The sequence below is a fragment of the Phyllobates terribilis genome, unplaced genomic scaffold (assembly GCF_046119375.1).
Source record: "Phyllobates terribilis strain yellow unplaced genomic scaffold, ASM4611937v1 Scaffold_9__5_contigs__length_417890890, whole genome shotgun sequence".
NCBI lineage: Eukaryota > Metazoa > Chordata > Amphibia > Anura > Dendrobatidae > Phyllobates > Phyllobates terribilis.
The window spans coordinates 342546295-342567283 of NW_027362769.1; the positions used below are offsets into that span (position 1 = coordinate 342546295).

A 20989-nucleotide genomic window follows, 5' to 3' on the forward strand; every position below is an offset into this window, starting at 1 on the left:
GTTAGCAGTCTGGCGCACATGGCTGAGTTTATGTTACGCTGCCTTTCCCGTGACCCTTGCGTTGTCCAAATTTTGGGTGACAGTTATTACTGGTTGGTGACATTTCTAGACCAGCGCTACAAGTAGAACTTTCTGTCTATTATTCCCTTGCAGGACAGGCCTAACAAAATGGTTCAGTATGAGAAGGTCCTTGTTGCGGAATTATTAAAAAAATTCCCATATGAAAAAGCTGGCGGCACAGGTCACAGTTCATTGGAATACCAAGGAGTACAGGCGAGAGAGACACAAATGCAATCTAGCAGAGGCAGGGGAACACTGTCAAAGTTCTGGGACAGTTTTCTCAGACCCTCCCATCGCACAGGCCCTGAGGAGTGGGGTACTCTTCCAAGGAGGGAAAAGTTTCAGAAGATGATGAGGGAGTACCTTGTCGACCATACCAACATTCTCCATGATTCCTTTGTGCCTTATAATTATTTGGTATCCAAGCTGGACACGTGGCATGAACTGGCTCTCTACGCCTTTGAGGTCCTGGCCTGCCCTACTGCTAGCATTTTGTCAGAGCGGGTTTTTACTGCCGCCGATGGAATTATAACCGATAGGTACATCCGCCTGTCAACTGAGAATGCTGACAGGCTGACTCTTATAAAAATGAATAAGGGCTGGATTGGACCAGACTTCTCAACACCATCAAATAATAGCAGCGTAACATAAACTCAAATACAGTGTTTTTTTTGGGAGGTCTAACTCTATTCCCATGCACCTCTGTTTTTACACCCACCATGGGTATATGCTTCCTGATTTTGTCTATTTGCTCTTGTCCTCCTCCTTCTCCTCATCCTCCACATCCTCCTCCAAATCACCACCATATCTTCCACATCTATGTCTCTTGCAAGGGACATTGTAATTCCTCCAAATTTTTGGCAGCCATTGCATTCCCTGCATAGGCAAACAGTATGGGAGGCACATTTCCTAATAATGGGAACATTGTTTTCAGCAGGCCCTCCGAGTCTCCGACCTCTATGTCTCTTGCAAGGGGCATTGGAGTTCCTCCAAATTTTGGGCAGCCGTTGCATTCACTGCATAGGCAAACAGTATGGGAGACCAACTTCCTAATAATGAGAACATTGTTTTCAGGAGGCCCTCCAAGTCTCTGACCTCTATGTCTTTTGCAAGGGACATTGGAGTTCCTCCAAATTTTTAGCAGCTGTTGCATTCACTCCATAGGCAAACAGTATGGGAGACTCCTTTTTAATGGGACCATGTCGTACTCGTTACTGTGGCCCAGCTCTATGTCTGTTTAAATTGTTAGTGGAATTTTTCCTAAATTTTGGCAGCTGTTGGACTCACTGCATACTCTGTAACTGTATAGCAGACCCTTTCCTTTCTAATAGGAATATTTCCTTACTGTGGCCCATCTCTATTTGTGTTTAAATTGTTAGTGGGGTTTTTCCTACATTTTGGCAGCCGTTGGACTCACTGCATACCCGATAACTGTATAGCAGACAGTCTCCTTTCTAATGGGAACATGTCGTTACTGTGGCCCATCTCTATGTGTCTTTAAATTGTTAATGGGGTTTTTGCAATAACTGCAATAACAGTATAGGAGACCCACTCTTTAATAATGGGAACAACAAAGCATAGCCGACTGCTGGCCCTTTAAGAATAGTAAGGCTATAAAAATAGTGTTTGTGACTTTCACAATCCCTCCTTCATAAATTAAACAGGATGTGTCTGATGATGTTTCACACACCACATTGCCAGATAAGGTTGTAAAATGTTAAAATGACATTTCCCAGTGAATGCATTTGTCTTAGTTGAAAGCAATGCAAAAGTGCAAAAATGCTTCAAAGACAGTACGTGTGAACATAGCCCAAGGTGTGGAGGAGCATTTTTATTTTTGGTTATTTATTTTGCCTTATATACAAGTGACGCACCCCTTGGGCCGTGGGGTACCCGGTACCGGGCCGGTAGATGCTGGGGGTTGTAGTGACAGTGGCGGTGACCCGGTCCGTGACCCAGGGCGGTCAATCAAAGGGAAATTATATGTATAGGTTTTATTAAAGAGTCCGACTACGCCACCTGTGGAATGCGGCTAAGGGGGGAGGGCCACCGCTGCGGAACAGTCCTATGAAGCTGGTGGTATTGCAGCAAGGACGTTATGACTCCCCACAGGAAGAGTTAGCTTCAGGGCAGGGTGTGGATGTTGGTGGTTGTGCAGGGTGTCATAGTGCAGTATTAACCACAGAGTCAGTATAGTGCAGTCCCAGGGTCTTTACTGATGACAATTAGGCAAGCCTGGAATGGGGTACTGGCTAGAGGTAAGAGTCGGGTCAGCCTGGAAGCAACCATAGAGTCCTCCTTGCCAGGTGAAGTTATAGGCCTCCCCTTCTCACTATACTCTTTGGCTTTGCTGCCTGTAGCTGTTCTATAGCCCATGTCCCTGAGTGTAACGTTCTGTGCTCACCCGTATGGCTAGCAGCTCGGGCCTTACTCATGCATTGCTCCCACTTAGCCGTGCTGGTCCCTCTGTGCTGCTGAGTCTCCGGGCGTCTGATGGGGCCAGGAGACTTTCAATCTCCAGCCCTATGGTATCCGCTGCTGGGCCTTCCGTGCCCCACAGCCTCGGACTCCGGTGTCCGGTCCTCTGTGTTTCTCTAGCTAGGACGAGCTACCTCAGCTCTAGTCCCTAGCTCTTGTCTCCTCGACGTCCTAAACTCAACTCCTGACACTAAGACTAACTAACCCCACCCCCAGATCCCAGTTGCCAAGGGGAGGAACTCCCCTTGCTGGTCTGGAGCCAGGAAAGTGTTGCATGCTTAGTAAAACCTGATTAGGGGACCCCTGCTTGCTTCTAGGCATGGCATTGTAGCACCCTGAGGATTCGGCTGCTACAGGGGTATTGCACCTCAAGCCAGAGGTGTGGTATTCCACTCCCGGGTAAGGATGGAGTGTGGAACTGAGCTCAGTCAGCTGCATGCACTACATACATCCCATTTCCGGAGGGCAGACCAACGGTACTTCCACTTAGAAATGTGCAGGTACGACCGAGTCTGTCCTTGGCTGGAGTGGGAGGGGGGTGGTACATCCCAGTAGTGTAGGGGCAGATAGGGGGAGCAGCCTGGGTAAAGCTAGGAGCTCATTGGGTGCTGGTCACCTGAGCTCACACATAGAGGGAGTATATAAGGTGGGCACCATCTAAGATCAGGGTCAGTCAGCCACAGTCAGTCAGTCAGTCTGTGAGAAGTAAGTCTTTGCAGAGCAGTGGAAGAGAGCAGAAGAGCAGAGCAGCCCCAGCCCAAGAGTGAGAGAGGAGAGCAAGAAAGACCCAGAGGGGGAGAAAGAAGGAACTCTGAGACCCCAAATACAACCACAGGGTGAAGAGTTGGCAACAGGGTACCGGATCCCAAACTGGTGGGGGCTACAGCATACCTCAGCCAGAGACCGGAGGCCGTGGGCAGCATCTGCCACGGCCACCCACCATATCCACCCGGAAGGCAGACCACGCATAGGGTCAGGGAACCCAGAGGCAAGGGTTCGCCAACAAGAGGCCCGAGGGAGCCGGACATAGGTGGATCCCTGGTGGGGAAGGCCAGAGACGAGGACAGAACAGAAAGGGAGCTCAGAACCACGCTCCAGAACTACTTGGGGGTTGGCCGAGTCCAGGACCTGGTGGACGCAGCACGGCTCGGGTGGTCACTCAAGGCCGGAGTGACCGGAACATCTGCAGTAAGTAAAGAACCCTGAACTGCACAACCCGACTCTGACTCTCATTACCATCATCCCTGCACTTCCACAACCACCATCCTCTGCACCTGACCCCCTGAGGCTATACCCCTCCCGTTGGGGGTTATACTACCTAAGCTGCACAAACACCATCAGCCTCAGCGGACCCTGCTGCAGCGGCGGCCGTAGTGACCGCAATTCAACGGGTGGCGTAGTCGACATAAAGAACTTTAGTAACATCAGTAAGGACTGCCGCACACTGAGCTTGACACCCTGGGCACGGACCGGGTCACAGCCACTCGGAGACTACAACCCCCATCTGATCCGGCTCCGGGTATTCCCCTAAAGAATATGGCCCAGGGGGCGCGTCAACTTTGGCGTAGTCGGCAGGATAACGTGACCGCAACACCCGGGTACTGCGTGCCTGAAGAAAAGAACAAGTTTACCTCAAAAAGAAGTCTCCTGCCGGTTCCGGAGGGTCCCCGCCATCGGACTCCATCACAGATCGATTCCCGCCGGTTGTCCGCCATTAACAGCTTTCTCCCGCCATCTGCAGAGTTTCCCGCCACTGGGAGACGATTCCCGCCATTTCCAAAGGTTTCCCGCCTTGGAAGAGCGGACGCCATTATGGGCGTGCCAGAGGGTGGCAAGAGGCCGCCTCCCATCGTGGGCCAGGACCGAACATGGCGCCAAAAGTGGAAACCGCCCCCACCAACAGAGACTGTGATGCTAGAGGTGTCTGTCAGCGTGAAAGAACTGCCCCTGAAGCTGACAATCACCAAGTGGCCCCGGGACCGCCCTCGGAGTGGGAGGACTGAGAACAAGAGAGCAAAGATGGGTGTCGACTGGAGCAGTCTGGAGAGAGCGCACCCGGAGACAAGACGTCTGGAAGAGAGTCCAGAGAGAACACACCCGGAGATGGAGGGAGAGCCAGGCAGCACCGACCCAGTGGTCAGGAGCCTGATGCGGGCCGCCACTCCAGGCAGCACCGACCCAGTGGTCAGGAGCCTGTTGCCGGTCGCCATTCCAGAAGGCCGGCTGGAGACAGCGGGAGGAGAGCAGAGCAGCACCGACCCGTTGGTCAGGAGCCTGCTAGAAGCAACGACCCCACTAGGCTTAGTGGAGGTCCTGGCACAGCTCCCCCGAAATCGGGAGTGTGCACAGACTTCGCTGGAGGGCCTCGCACGGAGGATGGCCCGGGTGCAGCGAGAGACGTTAGCGGAGTGGAGCCGAGAGATGGCCCAGCAGACAAGAACCCGTCAGCGGAGCACGCCACCCGAGACGAGGAGACAGACCGCCTCTGAGGATGGCGCAGGAGGACTGAAGGCCGGAGACGGCGCCGAGAAGGGAGCCAAACTGGTGGAGGCAGGTAAAGGGGACGTCTCTACCCCAAACCGGGAAACCACGTACCTGCCCCAGCTCCCCGTCGCAGAGCCCGAAGTACCCCCTGCCGTGCCCGTAACCGCAACGTCACCGCCACAGACTAGGCCTCAACCGGAAGCCGCAGCCGCGACCCCTGTGACGTCACACGCCTCGACCCCGAGCGTGACCAAGCAGGAAGTACCACCAGCCTGGTCGCAAGGCCTAGTACCCCCGGGCGCCGCAATACCAACAGCGCCCCCTACCTCCGCGGAGCCACCGGCCTGGTCGCAGGGCCAAGTAGCCCAGGGCGCCGCCGTCCTTACGGTGCCCTTCACTTTCCAGGTGCCCCAGGCCTGGCCGCAAGGCCTGGGCAACCCGGGCGCCACCACCACCGCGCCCATAAAACCAAGAGTGCCGCATCTGGGAGAAGATCTGTTCGCCCAACATACGTGCCCGGAAGGGCAGCCCTTCATATGGCCACCGGAGTTTCACCATCCCCGACTCCGGAAAGAGAGACCCCTAGACGAACCCCTGATTCCGGTTCCAAAGCCCGTAAAAAGGACCTCGCCCCCGCTAGAGGAGGCACAGTTTGAGTGGGACCCCACCGGAGAAGATCTCATGGGGTTCACTCAGGAGACTCGGGCAGCCGCAGCGGAGCGTGCAGAGTGCTGCCGCCAGCAGCTCGAGGTCTTTGAGAGGGAGCGGAGAGAGAGGCGGGTCCGGGAACAACAAGCCCAAATAAGGAGCGCGGAGCAGAAGAGCCGGGCCAGGAGGAGTCCCCGTGCAGCTCATGGTCCCCCTTCCACCGGGACTGTGATCAAGTTTAATATGCAGCACGGGTGGGGCTTCATCCGAGATCACCGCACCCCAGGCGACGTCTTCGTGACAAGAAGAGACGTTGAGTCCCACCTACCGGAGGGACACAGAGGACGTGACCTTTATATAGGGGACGAGGTCACCTTCACCCGGCACAAGTGTGCCAAAGGACCCTACGCCCTCCATGTGCATCGCCTGACGGAGGAGGAGCTGCGGTGTGAGGAGGAGCAAGAGGACCCGGACGGGTCTGAAGCTAAAGTTAATCACAAAGAAAGAGCAGGAGGACGTCGTCGTTGAGTACAGCAGAGTAGAAGCTGTATATAGTTGCCCGTCGGGGCACAGTGAACTGTTGCTGCTAATATAGTCCCCGTTGGGACCAGAGAACTGAACTGTTAACCCGTGTGTCCCTTAACCCCACTGACCGAGGACTGAGAGCGGTCATCCCTTTCCTAATACCTGGCCGAGGACTGAGAGCGGCCATACCTTCCCTTTGTATATAGTTGCGCTTCCTAAAGCGCCCCCTATCGGTTTTATAGGAAACCATTTTCTTTAAGAGACTGTAGCACTTTACCCGGTCACAAGTTGCACCGTGACCGGAGGTACCAGAAGACAAGAAAGTTTTTATGAAAAGTTTTATATGATGTTTTATATGTTTATGTTTATGCAAAAAAATTGTATGTTTTGGTGTTTTTTATATCTTACAGCCCGAGGACGTGCTGTGATTTACCAGGGGGGAATGTAGCACCCTGAGGATTCGGCTGCTACAGGGGTATTGCACCTCAAGCCAGAGGTGTGGTATTCCACTCCCGGGTAAGGATGGAGTGTGGAACTGAGCTCAGTCAGCTGCATGCACTACATACATCCCATTTCCGGAGGGCAGACCAAAGGTACTCCCACTTAGAAATGTGCAGGTACGACCGAGTCTGTCCTTGGCTGGAGTGGGAGGGGGGTGGTACATCCCAGTAGTGTAGGGGCAGATAGGGGGAGCAGCCTGGGTAAAGCTAGGAGCTCATTGGGTGCTGGTCACCTGAGCTCACACATAGAGGGAGTATATAAGGTGGGCACCATCTAAGATCAGGGTCAGTCAGCCACAGTCAGTCAGTCAGTCTGTGAGAAGTAAGTCTTTGCAGAGCAGTGGAAGAGAGCAGAAGAGCAGAGCAGCCCCAGCCCAAGAGTGAGAGAGGAGAGCAAGAAAGACCCAGAGGGGGAGAAAGAAGGAACTCTGAGACCACAAATACAACCACAGGGTGAAGAGTTGGCAACAGGGTACCGGATCCCAAACTGGTGGGGGCTACAGCATACCTCAGCCAGAGACCGGAGGCCGTGGGCAGCATCTGCCACGGCCACCCACCATATCCACCCGGAAGGCAGACCACGCATAGGGTCAGGGAACCCAGAGGCAAGGGTTCGCCAACAAGAGGCCCGAGGGAGCCGGACATAGGTGGATCCCTGGTGGGGAAGGCCAGAGACGAGGACAGGACAGAAAGGGAGCTCAGAACCACGCTCCAGAACTACTTGGGGGTTGGCCGAGTCCAGGACCTGGTGGACACAGCACGGCTCGGGTGGTCACTCAAGGCCGGAGTGACCGGAACATCTGCAGTAAGTAAAGAACCCTGAACTGCACAACCCGACTCTGACTCTCATTACCATCATCCCTGCACTTCCACAACCACCATCCTCTGCACCTGACCCCCTGAGGCTATACCCCTCCCGTTGGGGGTTATACTACCTAAGCTGCACAAACACCATCAGCCTCAGCGGACCCTGCTGCAGCGGCGGCCGTAGTGACCGCAATTCAACGGGTGGCGTAGTCGACATAAAGAACTTTAGTAACATCAGTAAGGACTGCCGCACACTGAGCTTGACACCCTGGGCACGGACCGGGTCACAGCCACTCGGAGACTACAACCCCCATCTGATCCGGCTCCGGGTATTCCCCTAAAGAATATGGCCCAGGGGGCGCGTCAGCATCACCTTGGGTGAGGGAGGCAATGCCACTGTGGCAACCGGACCCCTGGTGTGCCACACAAGTCATTACCCTGGAAAGGATGTTCCTTAACATGTTTCCCAGGAAAATGCATTTGGTTTCGTTTTTGTATGTTTTATTGTGAGTCCGTAAAGGTGGCGTGATACTACTGACAACATTGTTGACAACAGTGACCTGGGAGTCAGAAATGCTTCCAGTGGTCTTCCCCATGCTGTTCCCATGTCATTTTAGCACTGTTCCCATCAATTTGGGCAATTTTTAGGCCCTCTGCAGACCACCAGAGGGAGCCGCCGAAAAAATTTGCTCGACCCGGGCAATGAGTACCTGAGCATTTTATTGTCAGACATGTCCAAAAATGAGAAATCTTTTCAAACTCTTGCCCACCAAATTCTGTTCATCTGATTATATTTGTAATTTATTAAAACCTTTAATATATAAAATCTAATGCAAAAGAGCATAATGGACATAAAGGTCTTCCTGATATAACTGCAAATAGATTCATTTGTGTCCCCAAACATTAGTGTGTGTTGTAATGCAGCGGCTTGCAGCATTACTGTTATGGTCCAGGGTGCGTTTTGGCCGACCATGTACCTCTCCCAGGTGACTAGTCACATGACTGTGACATCGCACAGGTCCTGTACACACAATAGGTCTGATCACATGACTGTGACATCAGCACAGGTCCTGGGTGTACACTACAGGATATATAAACCCTGGTAGTTTTGAGACAGGGTGTGTAAGGCATGAGGCCTGTTCCCGTGTGGGACACCATTAGCCTGGAGAGGCCTGGAGAGGCCTAGTGAGGCCTAGCAAAGCCTGAAAGGCAGAGGCTGGATCCTAATGTGTAAGCGATACCAGTAACCTTGGAGGGCCAGAGGCTTGGAAGGCAAGAGTCCTGGAAGGCAGAGGCTGGATGTTAGGTGAGACAACATGCCAGTAGCCTTTGAAGGAACAAGGGCTGGAGTCCCCCATCTGGGAAGCCGTAAAGCCACAGTGGTGGCAGAACAAAACTGACTGAAGCAGCTAAAACCCGGCAAAGGTAAAACACTGCATTATATGGACGTTGCTATAAGTGACTTTGCTGGAGGCTGTAACTGGAGCCAAGTGGGCCTGTCTGCCACTTGAAAGGCTCCTAGACATTATATGTGTATGTCAGCGAGCCACTGAGTTGGACTCGGTGATAAGCAGTAGTAAAGTGTAATAAACTGCTGGATTGTGAAATACTGGAAAACGTGTCTGGTGTGCTTTAATTGACCTGCTGCAGCGAGTGGCCCCCAGCATGATGACTAGCGCTGCCTTACAGTGTGAACTTTACACCATAGCAGTGATACAGCTGCAGAACAGATAAGATATAAAATTGCAAATCATATTCCTTTATACTATTGTATGATATCACGTTATAATACACCTTGGCCAACATTTATTTGGAAGGAATGCATAATACTATGAATGTAACAACAAAATTGTGCAATCTAAACCAAGATTGTCTGGCCAAGGTAAATAGCAATTGGCCAATCAGTTTATTATGGGTTATTTGTAAAGATTAACGCATGTAGGAAAAAAAAGCCCATGTGTATAAATATAAGGACAGCAGCACAATTAGAACAGACTTCGCTATGGCTTTTATTACCTACTTTTTAGCTAGAGCTGATGTGTTGGTATACTTTTCAATTTTCATTTCATTATTCATCTATTGGATAAATGGAATTAGGAAGCGCACAGCAAAAATGCCCCCTGGACCTATGCCTCTGCCTGTCATTGGAAATCTCCACCTGGTGGACCTGGAAAGGCCCCACGAATCTCTGATGCAGGTAGGATACTGTACTTACTGTATAGTCAAGGAGGGTGCAACAGTATTTAGCTGGGAGCAAAGGAATTGGGGTGGTTGCCGAATGAGACAGATATGAATGGATTCATGGTGGGTATTAAAGCTCTGGAGTTCTCGTCCTTTGCTGCATTATACAAAAACTATTGATGTGAATGGGCACTGTGTAATGCTTCATTTAACCTGTGGTGGTGAGGCAGAGAGATTGAATACCTACTGGCAGATTTCAATGTAATAACAGCTGATCAGGAACCATCTAATAAAATAGGGATTGTTCAAAGTCAAGAACCTCTTGAAGAGCTGTAGACTTGTCATGTTGCTGGAGATGTATGCAACCATGTTCTGCTATCAAGGTTTTAACTGTGCTAATTTACTGAGTTAGTTCCTCGTTCATTTAATGAAGCAATAGGAGAAGAAAAAATGGATTAATGAAAATACCATAGAATTTAATGTATGGCCAAATGTAAATCCAATACCATTTCTAAAAGCGTTGATCATTTTATTCGAAAACTTTGGCCAATAATATATTATGGGGTCGATTGTCTCTCCTGGTGCTATAACAGTTTCCAGTATCCTGGGGAGCATTGATACCAAATACTACAAATGGCTTTAGAGATTTATGTCCATTGAAGCACATGAGCATTAGTAAAGCTGGGCATTGCTGTTGGACGTTCCTTGGGATTACCAGTTAATCACCATGGATCAGAAAAGCTAAATCTGCTCTGGTCAACTGATCACAGTGTGACGCCTAGCTGCGCTTGGTACCACAGATCCTAGAAGAGTGCATTGATGGAATCCTCCACAAGAGGCCCCCATAAACATTCACACATCTCCACCTTCCACCTCAGACCAGCAGAGGGAGCCCGTTAGGGATATAAATAGGGAAGGTGGAGCTAAGCAGTTCAGTCTAGTCCAGTACAACTGAGAAGAGTTACCTCAGAGGACAGAGTAGCTCCAGCTTCTGCAGTTGCTAGCCTGCAGTGGAGCTCATCCAGACTAAGACTCAGTTCTATCTCAGAATAGTGAGCTTTAGGTGTGCCGGCGCCATAAGATCGGTGAAGTGCGGCAAGCTACCGTTAGTGTGAGTAGCCTGGTGAGGGCCCGAGCGTGGCCAAAGGCGAGTGGAAAGTGAGTTGCAGTGGGGGCAGAGGAGCTTACCCAGCTCACCCCGAAGCATATACCGGACACCTTGCCTGAGCTTACCGGGATCTCTACGACTCAGTAAGGCATAACTGGAATACCTGGAGAACTACAAGTCCCAGGTTCACCAGAGAGCTGATACGTAGCAGAGCCAGGAGACACATAGGCCCCGTAAGCTGGGAGCGTGCACTCCAAGAGAAGGCCCTACCACAACGTCAGGCAGTGCAGGACAGAGATAAAGTTAGGCCTAGCTTCAGGCAGGTCAGAAACTTACTACGCAGAGGCAAGAAACAGGAGGCCCTACACCCGCTCATTGGGGAGGATCCTGATATGCACCCTTCACCCTACAGTGCTCCGGGACGTGCCTGAATTTCCATCAGTAAAAGGTACTGAAGTGACTATCGTGTCTGACCCTGTTCTTGCTCTGACCCGGCTGGGTCTCGCTTGTCCTGCATCCCCTTCTCCGTATGCTGCCCTCAGGCCTAGCTACACCTGTGGGGAGCTATACCATCAAGCTGCCTTATCACCGGCCTCAGTGGACTGCCGCAGCGCTGGTGATTCTCACCAGAAACCACAGGTGGCGTCACGAACTTTCATAAACTTAACAAACAATCCCCTTTTAAAAGCTGACCACAGGGTACAGGCCCGGGAGCCGACCACCGCGACATCCCCAAGGCCAGTCAAAGGCCCGGGTACCGAGTCATCCCCATCCCCTGGGCTGGTCATCTTTCCTGGCGTCACAAACAGGATCGCGTGCCCGCTGCAACGACGGAGTGTTATGAAGAAGGGCGTAACCGCGGGAAACTGAGGGGCGTACCTGCAAAAGCGCGCGAAGCCCCGGACACGCCCCACACTTCAACGTCAAACCGAGAAGCGCCAGGTCCTGGAAGGAGTGTCGCTGAATGCTCTGATGTAGGATGCAAGCGACGCAAGGTCCTGAAGGAGACCGTCACCTGTGGAGCTGCGGCCTACCGGAAGAAAACAAAAGAAGGTAGGTTTGCTAGGGGGGCACCAGAATGTCTGACGAACAGCATAATGCCAGAATGCCATGATGTTCAACCCGCGCCCGACTCCGGGCAGGCCGAGGCGGACGCTTCACCAGCAGCGCCTGTAACTCCTGTCATTCCCATAACTTTACCGTACATTCCTGGCGCAAAGTGGCTCCCCCAGTACAAAGGCAAACCAGATACCCTGTCTGGATTCAAACGGAAGATATGCAGTATCTTGGACATGTACTCTATGACAGGCAAGGCATGAGCCGCTGTTGTATTAGGACAACTGACTGGTGCTGCGGAACGGGAAGTGGAAACCTGGTCAGCCACAGACCAGGAGTCAGTGTCCGCAGACTGTTTTTGAGGATCATACGGAGGCCGACCTCCAGATGAGGTTCTACAACTGTTCTCAACAGCCGGAGGACAATATTCGGGACTATGCATGGCGTCTACAAGGGGCCCTGCGGGCTCTGAAACAGGTTAGTCTGACCAGCATCGAAAATGAAAACAAAATGCTGAAGGAACAGTTTGTCTGGGGACTGAGGTCTCCAGAGGAGAGCAGGACTGTGCGTTGGTGGTCCTTGGATCATCCAGATGCCACCTTTGACAATCTTAAGGACATGGCTATAAAAAGGACTGCAGCCCCTGGAAACAAATGCCATCCAATGTTACCAGGGTGGGGCTACCCAGTGCCTGCTACACCCACTTTTTCCCCAGTGGCTGCTAAAGCCAAGGTTCCAGCAACGTCCCCTAGAGAGCTGGACAGTCTGCGCTCTGAAGTGCGTCAGTTGAGCAAAACCCTGACCACTGTGCTGAATGCTCTGCAGCTGCGGAAGGAGGCTGAGGAAGGAAGGAAAATCCTGTTAGCCGATAGCCCTGAGGATCTCCCCTGGATGCGAAGGAGGAGGAGGACAACACCACCTTCTACGAGGATCAGTGACCAGCGCCGTCCACAGAAGGACACTACCTGCTACCGCTGCCGCAAGACCGGACACACAGCCCAGAATTGTCCTTTAAACGACAAAACCCTGGGGCCGAGGGCCGACACCCTGGAGTAAACTTCCCAGGCCCATCAGACTGGTAAAACAGGTTAGTCGGAGGAAGACCTTTCCTGTCCATTGTGCTGAACGGCATGCCGACGCACGCTCTGCTGGACACAGGATCTCAGGTAACCATAATGCCTGACGTCCTCTACAAGAGGTTTTGGTCCATGGAAGACCTACGTCCACCAGCTCCAAACCTTTCTGTTTATGCCTCAAACGGACTCCCCCTTAATCTAATCGGGGTTAAGAATGTGACAGTAAAAGTGGGAAGAGTGGAGCTGAAGGACCAGGGACTAATTGTAGTAGAGACTAATCCTGATGATACCAATCCGTATATGGTACTAGGCATTAACATTGTTGGTAACTGTTTGGGAGAAGTTGTGCTCTTGCTCCAACAGATAGCTGACACTGCCAGACCAGGACAGAGGAGGGCGCTGCAGAAGGAGATCCGAGTCCTCATGTACCAACAGCAAGTAAGGTTAACAGATGGTGAAATTGGTAATGTGCGGGTGACGGACCCCATACCCATTGTGATCCCCCCAATGAGTGAAATGCTTATCTGGTGTAGCGCTGCCATAGGTCTTAGAGGACAGAGCTACCAGGCGGTAGTAGAACCCCTTTGCTCCGAGCACAGACCCACGCTGTTAACCGCCAGAGGAGTGGTAGATGGGAGGGTGTCCGTCTATCTTCTCAACTGTGGGAAAGGTGAGGTCAGATTTCCACGTTATGCCACTGTTGCCAAATTACATGCTGTAAATAACAACTGCATTCACAAGGCGGAGTTCTTAACTTCACCAGACGAAGTGGAGGATAACGACCCTGCAACCCAGGTGGAGGATTGGTGTCAACAGCTCCATGTTGGGACAGACACCACTCCTGCCCATCAGAAACAGGGTGCACACCGGGTGGTTCAAGAATATGTGGAGGTGTTCAGTAGAGATGAGCGTTGTTCTACTCGAACTGTTCGCCAATCTCAAATTCGAGCTGTTTTGGGCGGTGTTCGAGCCGGTCGGCGAACACGAACAATTTGAGAAAAATTCGGCTGTTCGAGGTTATGTTCGATAACTGTTCGTGCACCAAAATCATAACTGGATTTTTTCTCAGTAATGATGAAAATTAATGTTAATACGCAGTTTGAGTGTACAGCGGGGTGGGGGGAGGGGCAGGGGATGGATCTCTGCAGGAACAATGAAGATCTCCATTTTTTTTTCTCTTTCCCGCATTTGCAGTGGGGAGGTGCAATCTGTCAGCCTATCAGCAGCGCACACACGGAGCGAAGTGCTTTTTTTCACACAAGCAAGGGCATGTGTGATTGGCAGTGTATGTCACATGTCCTTGCCCTATAAGACCAAGCCATTTTCCCCGTCGCCACCATTTTCTCACTGCTGCAGCTGCGTGTTAGACGGCACCGCTGTTGCTGTGTGCGCTATACCTTGTTAATTTCAAGCCAATTTTCGCACAAATATACAGATAGCTTGGGAGTAGGGAATAGTTGTGATTGCAGTCCTTTTAAGGACTAGGTTACAGCATTTCCTACGACTTTTATCAGGCAGGTCTGTGCTCTTAAATAGATAGATTGTGGGAGTAAAGACTAATTGTAATTGGAGTCCTTTTCAGGACTAGGTTACATCAGTTCCTATCAGTTTTTGCCAGGCAGGTCTGTGCCAGTGCTGTGCAAGTTTTTTTCACAGCATTTGGCTGAATCTAGCAAAGCTAATCCTTTTTGGCCTATTGCAGAGTGTGTTAGTCAGTGGAGTAGCCTATCTGTGTTGCAAGATATACCACCTGTGTATAGAATACCAATTTTTTTACTGCACCTAGTGAAGTAAAATCTTTTGGGCATAGCATCATTCTATTAGTCCATCTATACTGACCTCCATCAGGTTGCAAACTGAATATAATTTTTTTCTGCATCTAGCTCTGAAAAAATATTTGGGCTTCTAGCAGTGTGTGGGACTTGGTCTATTAGTCCATCTATACTGACCTCCATCAGGTTGCAAATTAAAAATAATTTTTTTCTGCATCTAGCTCTGAAAAAATATTTGGGCTTCTAGCAGTGTGTGGGACTTGGTCTATTAGTCCATCTATACTGACCTCCATCAGGTTGCAAATTAAAAATAATTTTTTTCTTCATTTATCTCTGAAAAAATATTTGGGCTTCTAGCAGCGTGTGGGACTTGTTCTATTAGTCCATCTATACTGACCTCCATCAGGTTGCAAATTAAAAATAATTTTTTTCTGCATCTAGCTCTGAAAAAATATTTGGGCTTCTAGCAGTGTGTGGGACTTGGTCTATTAGTCCATCTATACTGACCTCCATCAGGTTGCAAATTAAAAATAATTTTTTTCTGCATCTAGCTCTGAAAAAATATTTGGGCTTCTAGCAGTGTGTGGGACTTGGTCTATTAGTCCATCTATACTGACCTCCATCAGGTTGCAAATTGAATAAAAAAATTTTCTGCATCTAGCTCTGAAAAAATATTTGGGCTTCTAGCGGTGTGTGGGACTTGGTCTATTAGTCCATCTATACTGACCTCCATCAGGTTGCAAATTAAAAATAATTTTTTTCTGCATCTAACCCAGCCAATAGTTTTGGCCTAATACCACAGTTTGGCCACTCAGCTCTGCTCGGTTACCATCCATTGTTTTTTTGTGCAAACAACTCCAGAGTTGTGAATTAGTTAACCACCAAAATGAGTGGAAAAAGGCCTGCTGCTGGTGGAAAGGGGAATAGGCGTGTTGGGAAGGGGAAAAAAGGTTGTGTCCGTGGGGTAGGTGCAGAAGAAAGACCATCTTCCAGCCAAACTAAAATGTCTACTTCTTTTAGCGGACAATGTGATAAGATCCCTTTCTTACGGCCACGCCAATCGCTACAAATTCCAGATGAGGCACAAAAACAGCAGGTGCTTCAACGGATATCAAGTGCTCCTTTAAGTGGGCTCTCCTCCACATCAACTTCAACATCACAAATACTCCAGTCCTCAAAGGTGTCACCCAAATCGCACTTGCTTCCTCACAGCTCCCAAATCTCCAGCTGCCCGTCTGAGTATGAGGTAGAACAGATGGTTGAGTCTGCAGAGCTGTTTACTCATACTATAGCCTGGGAATCAGAGGTCGACTCCAGCGCTTCTGTGAATCCAGACGAGGAAATGATCTGCACTGATGCCCAGAATCTTTATGAGTCGGATCCAGGACCAGACGCAGAAGGTTCTGACCATAATGTAGACCCTCATTCCCAAACTGTAACTCCTGTTGGTGGAGACAATGAGGAAGACGATGATAAGACTCAAATACCTGATTGGAGCGACAACTTTAGTTTTTTGTCAGGGCAGGAACAGGTTGGCTCTGAGGACGACGGGTGTGATAACGCACAGGGTGATGATGATGAGGTCGGAGATCCCACTTACTGTCAACCCACAGTCAGCCAAGAGATGAGGTCAGCAGAGGAGGTGGAGGAAGATGCTAGTGACGACGAGGTCAGGTTGCGCCTTCCTGGACAGAGACGTAGTACTGGAAGCACGTCAACAACTGCATCCTCAAACACAACTCTGCCTCTCACCACAAGTCGTGGTGGCTCTTCAGGTCGCATGGGTGCTAAGCCTTGCATAGCCTGGGCATTTTTTCAGATCGATAAAGATGACCCAACTTGTGTTATCTGTAACATTTGTCAGCAAAAGCTAAGTAGAGGCCAAAAAATACATAGTTTGAGTACTTCATGCATGAACCGGCACATGGACATGAAGCATAAGTTGCAGTGGGAAGCTCAGTGTGCTACAATGCGGTCTAGCCGGCCGGGCCAACCACCGTCTGCCATATCTTGTGCATCCGTGGCCTCTTCATCCTCTGTGACTGGGGGGACAGCAGTCACACCTGTTTTGGGGCGCAGACCTGCCACCTCTTTACCCGCAACAGCCAGCGTGATTGGCAGGTCATCATTTTCTTTGGAGGTGGTAACACCAGCTGGTCTTGAGCGCTGTCCGACATCGATAGCACCACCTTTGGATCAAGGCAACCTAACATGTCCGCCTGCATCTTCCTCACAGACCGGCAGTTTGCCGGGGACACCCTTATCAACCCCGTCTAAGCACAATAGCCAGCCCTCGGTCCCTCAGATGTGGACAAGTAAAAGACCATTTCCTCCTAGCCATGAGAAAGCTAAGAGGTTGAATTTCACCATCTGCAAGCTCTTGGCTACAGAAATGCTGCCTTTCCGCCTGGAGGACACAGAGGATTTTCGAGACCTTATGTCCGTCGCAGTGCCCCAGTACCAGATGCCCAGTCGGCACTACTTCTCAAAGAAAGGTGTGCCTGCGCTCCACCAGCATGTCGCACACAACATCACCGCTTCTTTGAGAAACTCTGTGTGTGACAGGGTGCATTTCACCACAGACACTTGGACGAGTAGGCATGGACAGGGGCGTTACATGTCGCTGACTGGGCACTGGGTAACTATGGTGACAGCAGGACAAGGGGCTGCTGTCCAAGTCTTGCCGTCCCCACGAGTTGTGCGTCAATCCTCTTTATGTCATTTTTCCTCCACTGCTTCTGCCTCCTCAACCTCCTCTCGGTCTTCCACCTGCACCCAAAGGCTGTCTGGTCATGCCACAAGCTTTCTAACTGCGCAGAAGGGATCCTGCACACCTCCTTACTATGCTGGCAGTAGCGCTCAACGTCATCAGGCGGTTTTTACATTGAAATGTCTGGGAAATGTGAGTCACACAGCTGAGGAGTTGTGGTCAGCTCTGGAGAACCAATTTCATGAATGGTTGTCTCCACTGGACCTGAAACCAGGTAAGGCCGTGTGCGACAATGCTGCAAACCTGGGTGCGGCCCTTCGCCGGGGCAATGTCACACACGTGCCTTGTATGGCTCACGTGTTGAACCTGGTTGTCCAGCAATTTTTAGCCCACTATCCCAGACTAGATGGCCTTCTGCAGAGGGCACGGTCGCTGTGTGCTCACTTCCGCCGTTCGCATCCCGCAGCTCAGCGACTTACATATCTACAGAAGTCGTTGGGCCTGCCACTTCACCGGCTAAAATGCGATGTGCCTACCCGGTGGAATTCAACTCTGCACATGTTGCAGCGACTGTGGCAGCACCGACAAGCCCTGGTGCAATACGTTCTGACGTATAGCCTGGGCCAACGAGATTCAGAGGTGGGGCAAATCACGCTGGAGGAGTGGTCTCAGATCAGGGACCTATGCACCCTTCTGCACAGTTTTGAAATGGCGACGAAGATGTTTAGTGCTGACGATGCCATTATCAGCATGACTATTCCGGTGATTTACATGCTGGAGCACATGTTAAACAGAATTCGGAGTCAGGTGGTGGCACAAGAGGAGGTGGAGGAAGTAGAGGAGGAGGAGTTGTATGCGGAAGGGCTAACATCTGCAAGGTCCAGACGGTCGGCAGCACCAAGGCGGCAGGCATGTGAGGGTGGGGGAGATGATTTTACCAGGGCGCATGGTAGCAGCCAAACTAGTGAGGAAGGTGCAGGAGCCCAGGAAGAAGTGGAGGACGAACTGATGGAAGACTCATCAGATGAGGGAGACCTTGATCACATTTCTGTTGTGCGAGGTTGGGGGGAGAGGACAGAGGAAGGAAGCATGATTGCTACCTCGCCACCAACACAACAGGGACTTGGTGCTCCTGGATGCGCAACACACATGAGTGCCTTCTTGCTGCACTACCTGCAACATGACCCTCGAATTGTGAGAATTAGAAATAATCCTGACTACTGGGTTGCCACACTGTTAGATCCCCGGTACAAAAGTAAATTTGCAGAAATTATTCCTGCCATAGAAAGGGATGCACGCATGCAGGAGTATCAGCAGAGACTGTTGCAGAATCTTACATGTGCTTTTCCACAAAATACCAGTGGTGCACGTAGTGAATCTCACAGTTCCAACTTGCCAACCGTGGGACCGTCAAGTGTTGAGCACTCAAACCGTAACAGAACCACAGTATCTGCTGGTAACATCAATTTTGCGGAATCATTTCACCACTTTTTTAGCCCATCCTTTGCAAGGCCACAGGAGACAAGAAGTCTGACACATAGTCAACGCCTAGAGACGATGGTACAGGAGTATCTCCAAGTAAACATTGAAGCCACGACTGTGTCACTGGACCCTTGCTCTTTTTGGGCTTCCAATCTGGATAAATGGCCGGAGCTAGCCACTTACGCCTTGGAGATCTTGTCATGCCCCGCAGCCAGCGTTCTGTCTGAACGTGTGTTCAGCGCTGCTGGTGGTGTGCTGACAGATAAGCGCACGCGGCTCTCCACTGATAATGTAGACAGACTCACGTTAATAAAGATGAACAAATCATGGATCCGAAACGACTTTTCTACCCCTGTGTCATCCTGGGGAGAGTAAAAGCTTGATGATTGGTTAAAATCACCCTACCAACCGTTTTAAGCTTTCAAATTACTAATCATGTTTATCTGTATCTTGACTGGAAAATAATTTGGGCTTTGTAGCAGTGTGCAGCACTGATCCTATTAGGCCATCTATAATAAGCTTCACCAGATTTAAAATTAAAAATAATTTTTAGCTGCATCTAGCCCGGAAAATAATTTTGGGGCTCCGAGATGCGCAAGACACATAAGTGCCTTCTTGCTGCACTACCTGCAGCATGACCCTCATATTGTCAGAATTCGAAGTAATCATGACTACTGGGTTGCCACACTCTTAGATCCCCCAAACTTTTCGATCAACCTTTTCATTTTAATAAAGACCAAAAAAATGGTCATTTTTGAAATTATAAGCATTAGCAGGTTGTTAGAAACTGAAATCAAACAGTTTTCAACTCAAAACTTTATTCTAGGTGATGTTACATTTTCACATAGGACCCCTTGTTCGAAAGGAGCTTCTGAACTCTCTCGTCCATTGAATTTGTCAGGTTTTGGATGGTTTCTGCTTCAATTGTTTTGCATGAGGACAGAATACCCTCCCAGAGCTGTTGCTTAGATGTGAACTGCCTCCCGCCATCATAGACACTCCTTTTAATGATGCTCCAAAGGTTCTGAATGGGGTAGAGGTCAGGGGAGCATGGGGGTCACACCATAAGTTTGTCCCCTTTTATGCCCATATCAGCCAGAGATGCAGATGTTTTATGTGCAGTATGAGATGGTGCATTATCATGCAGAAAAATGATCTTGCTGTGAAATACACGGTTCTTCTTCTTGAACCATGGCAGGAAGTGCTGTTTGAGAAAATCCACATACATTATGGAGTTCATCTTTAGCGCCTTCAGGGATCCTAAAGGGGCCGACAATCTCTCTCCCCATGATTCCAGCCCAAAACATTACTCCACCGCCTCCTTGTTGGCGCTGTAGCCGTGTTTGCGTGGGGTGTCCATCAACCAGCCATCCTCCACTCCATTCATCTGGACCATCGAGCGCTGCACGGCACTCATCCGTGAACAAAACAGTTTTGAAATCAGTCTTCATGTAATGTTTGGCCCACTGGAGCCGTTTCTGCTTGTGTGAAGTGGATAGAGGAGGTCGACAGGATGGCATATGCACAGCTGCAAACCTCTGAAGGACCCTGCATCTTGTTGTTCGTGGGACGTTGGAGGCACAAGCAGCTTCAAAAACTTGTCTGCTGCTATGACAAGGCTTTTTTGCCGCTGCTGTTTCAACCTGACGTAATTGCCTGTAGGAAAGAGTCCTCAATTTGCCCTTATCAGCACGCACACGTGTGTACTGTGAATCAGCTACATACTTCTTGATTGCCAAGACACTTCATCCTGATCATCGCACAATGTTGATTGTAGTCATGCCTTGACCTAAACACTCCACAATTTGTTGCTTCTCAGCAGCCGACACATCCTTTTTCTTTCCCATTTTGGCAGAAAATGTAGGCTGCTTAATAATGTGAGAGAGCCTTCTTAAGTAGTCTTGCCTTTCATTGGACACACCTGCCAAACTAATTAGCACAGGTGTCTGCAATTGCTTACAGTGATATAAAGAGCCCTGACACACATCACCATCAATGAGTTTAACTGACAAACAAACAAATTCTTCCCTTATCACTCCTAAACACTTTTTGCATAATAATTTGGAACGCGGTGTACATGTGCTTTTCCACAAAACACCAGT

General features: G+C 50.2%; 1 protein-coding gene across 3 annotated transcripts in view; it reads left to right on the top strand.

Moving 5' to 3' along the window:
• Positions 1 to 9455: 9455 nt before the first annotated feature.
• LOC141162203 (cytochrome P450 2K4-like) overlaps positions 9456 to 20989 on the top strand; it is a 303300-nt gene continuing 291766 nt past the window's right edge. For 2 of the 3 annotated variants that reach the window (XM_073648051.1, XM_073648052.1), the window contains exon 1: positions 9456 to 9699. In XM_073648051.1, coding sequence (XP_073504152.1) covers positions 9505 to 9699 — 195 coding nt within the window. In that variant the 5' untranslated portion in view covers positions 9456 to 9504. The remainder of the gene's footprint in view (positions 9700 to 20989) is intronic. The other variant, XM_073648053.1, reaches the window with a different exon arrangement.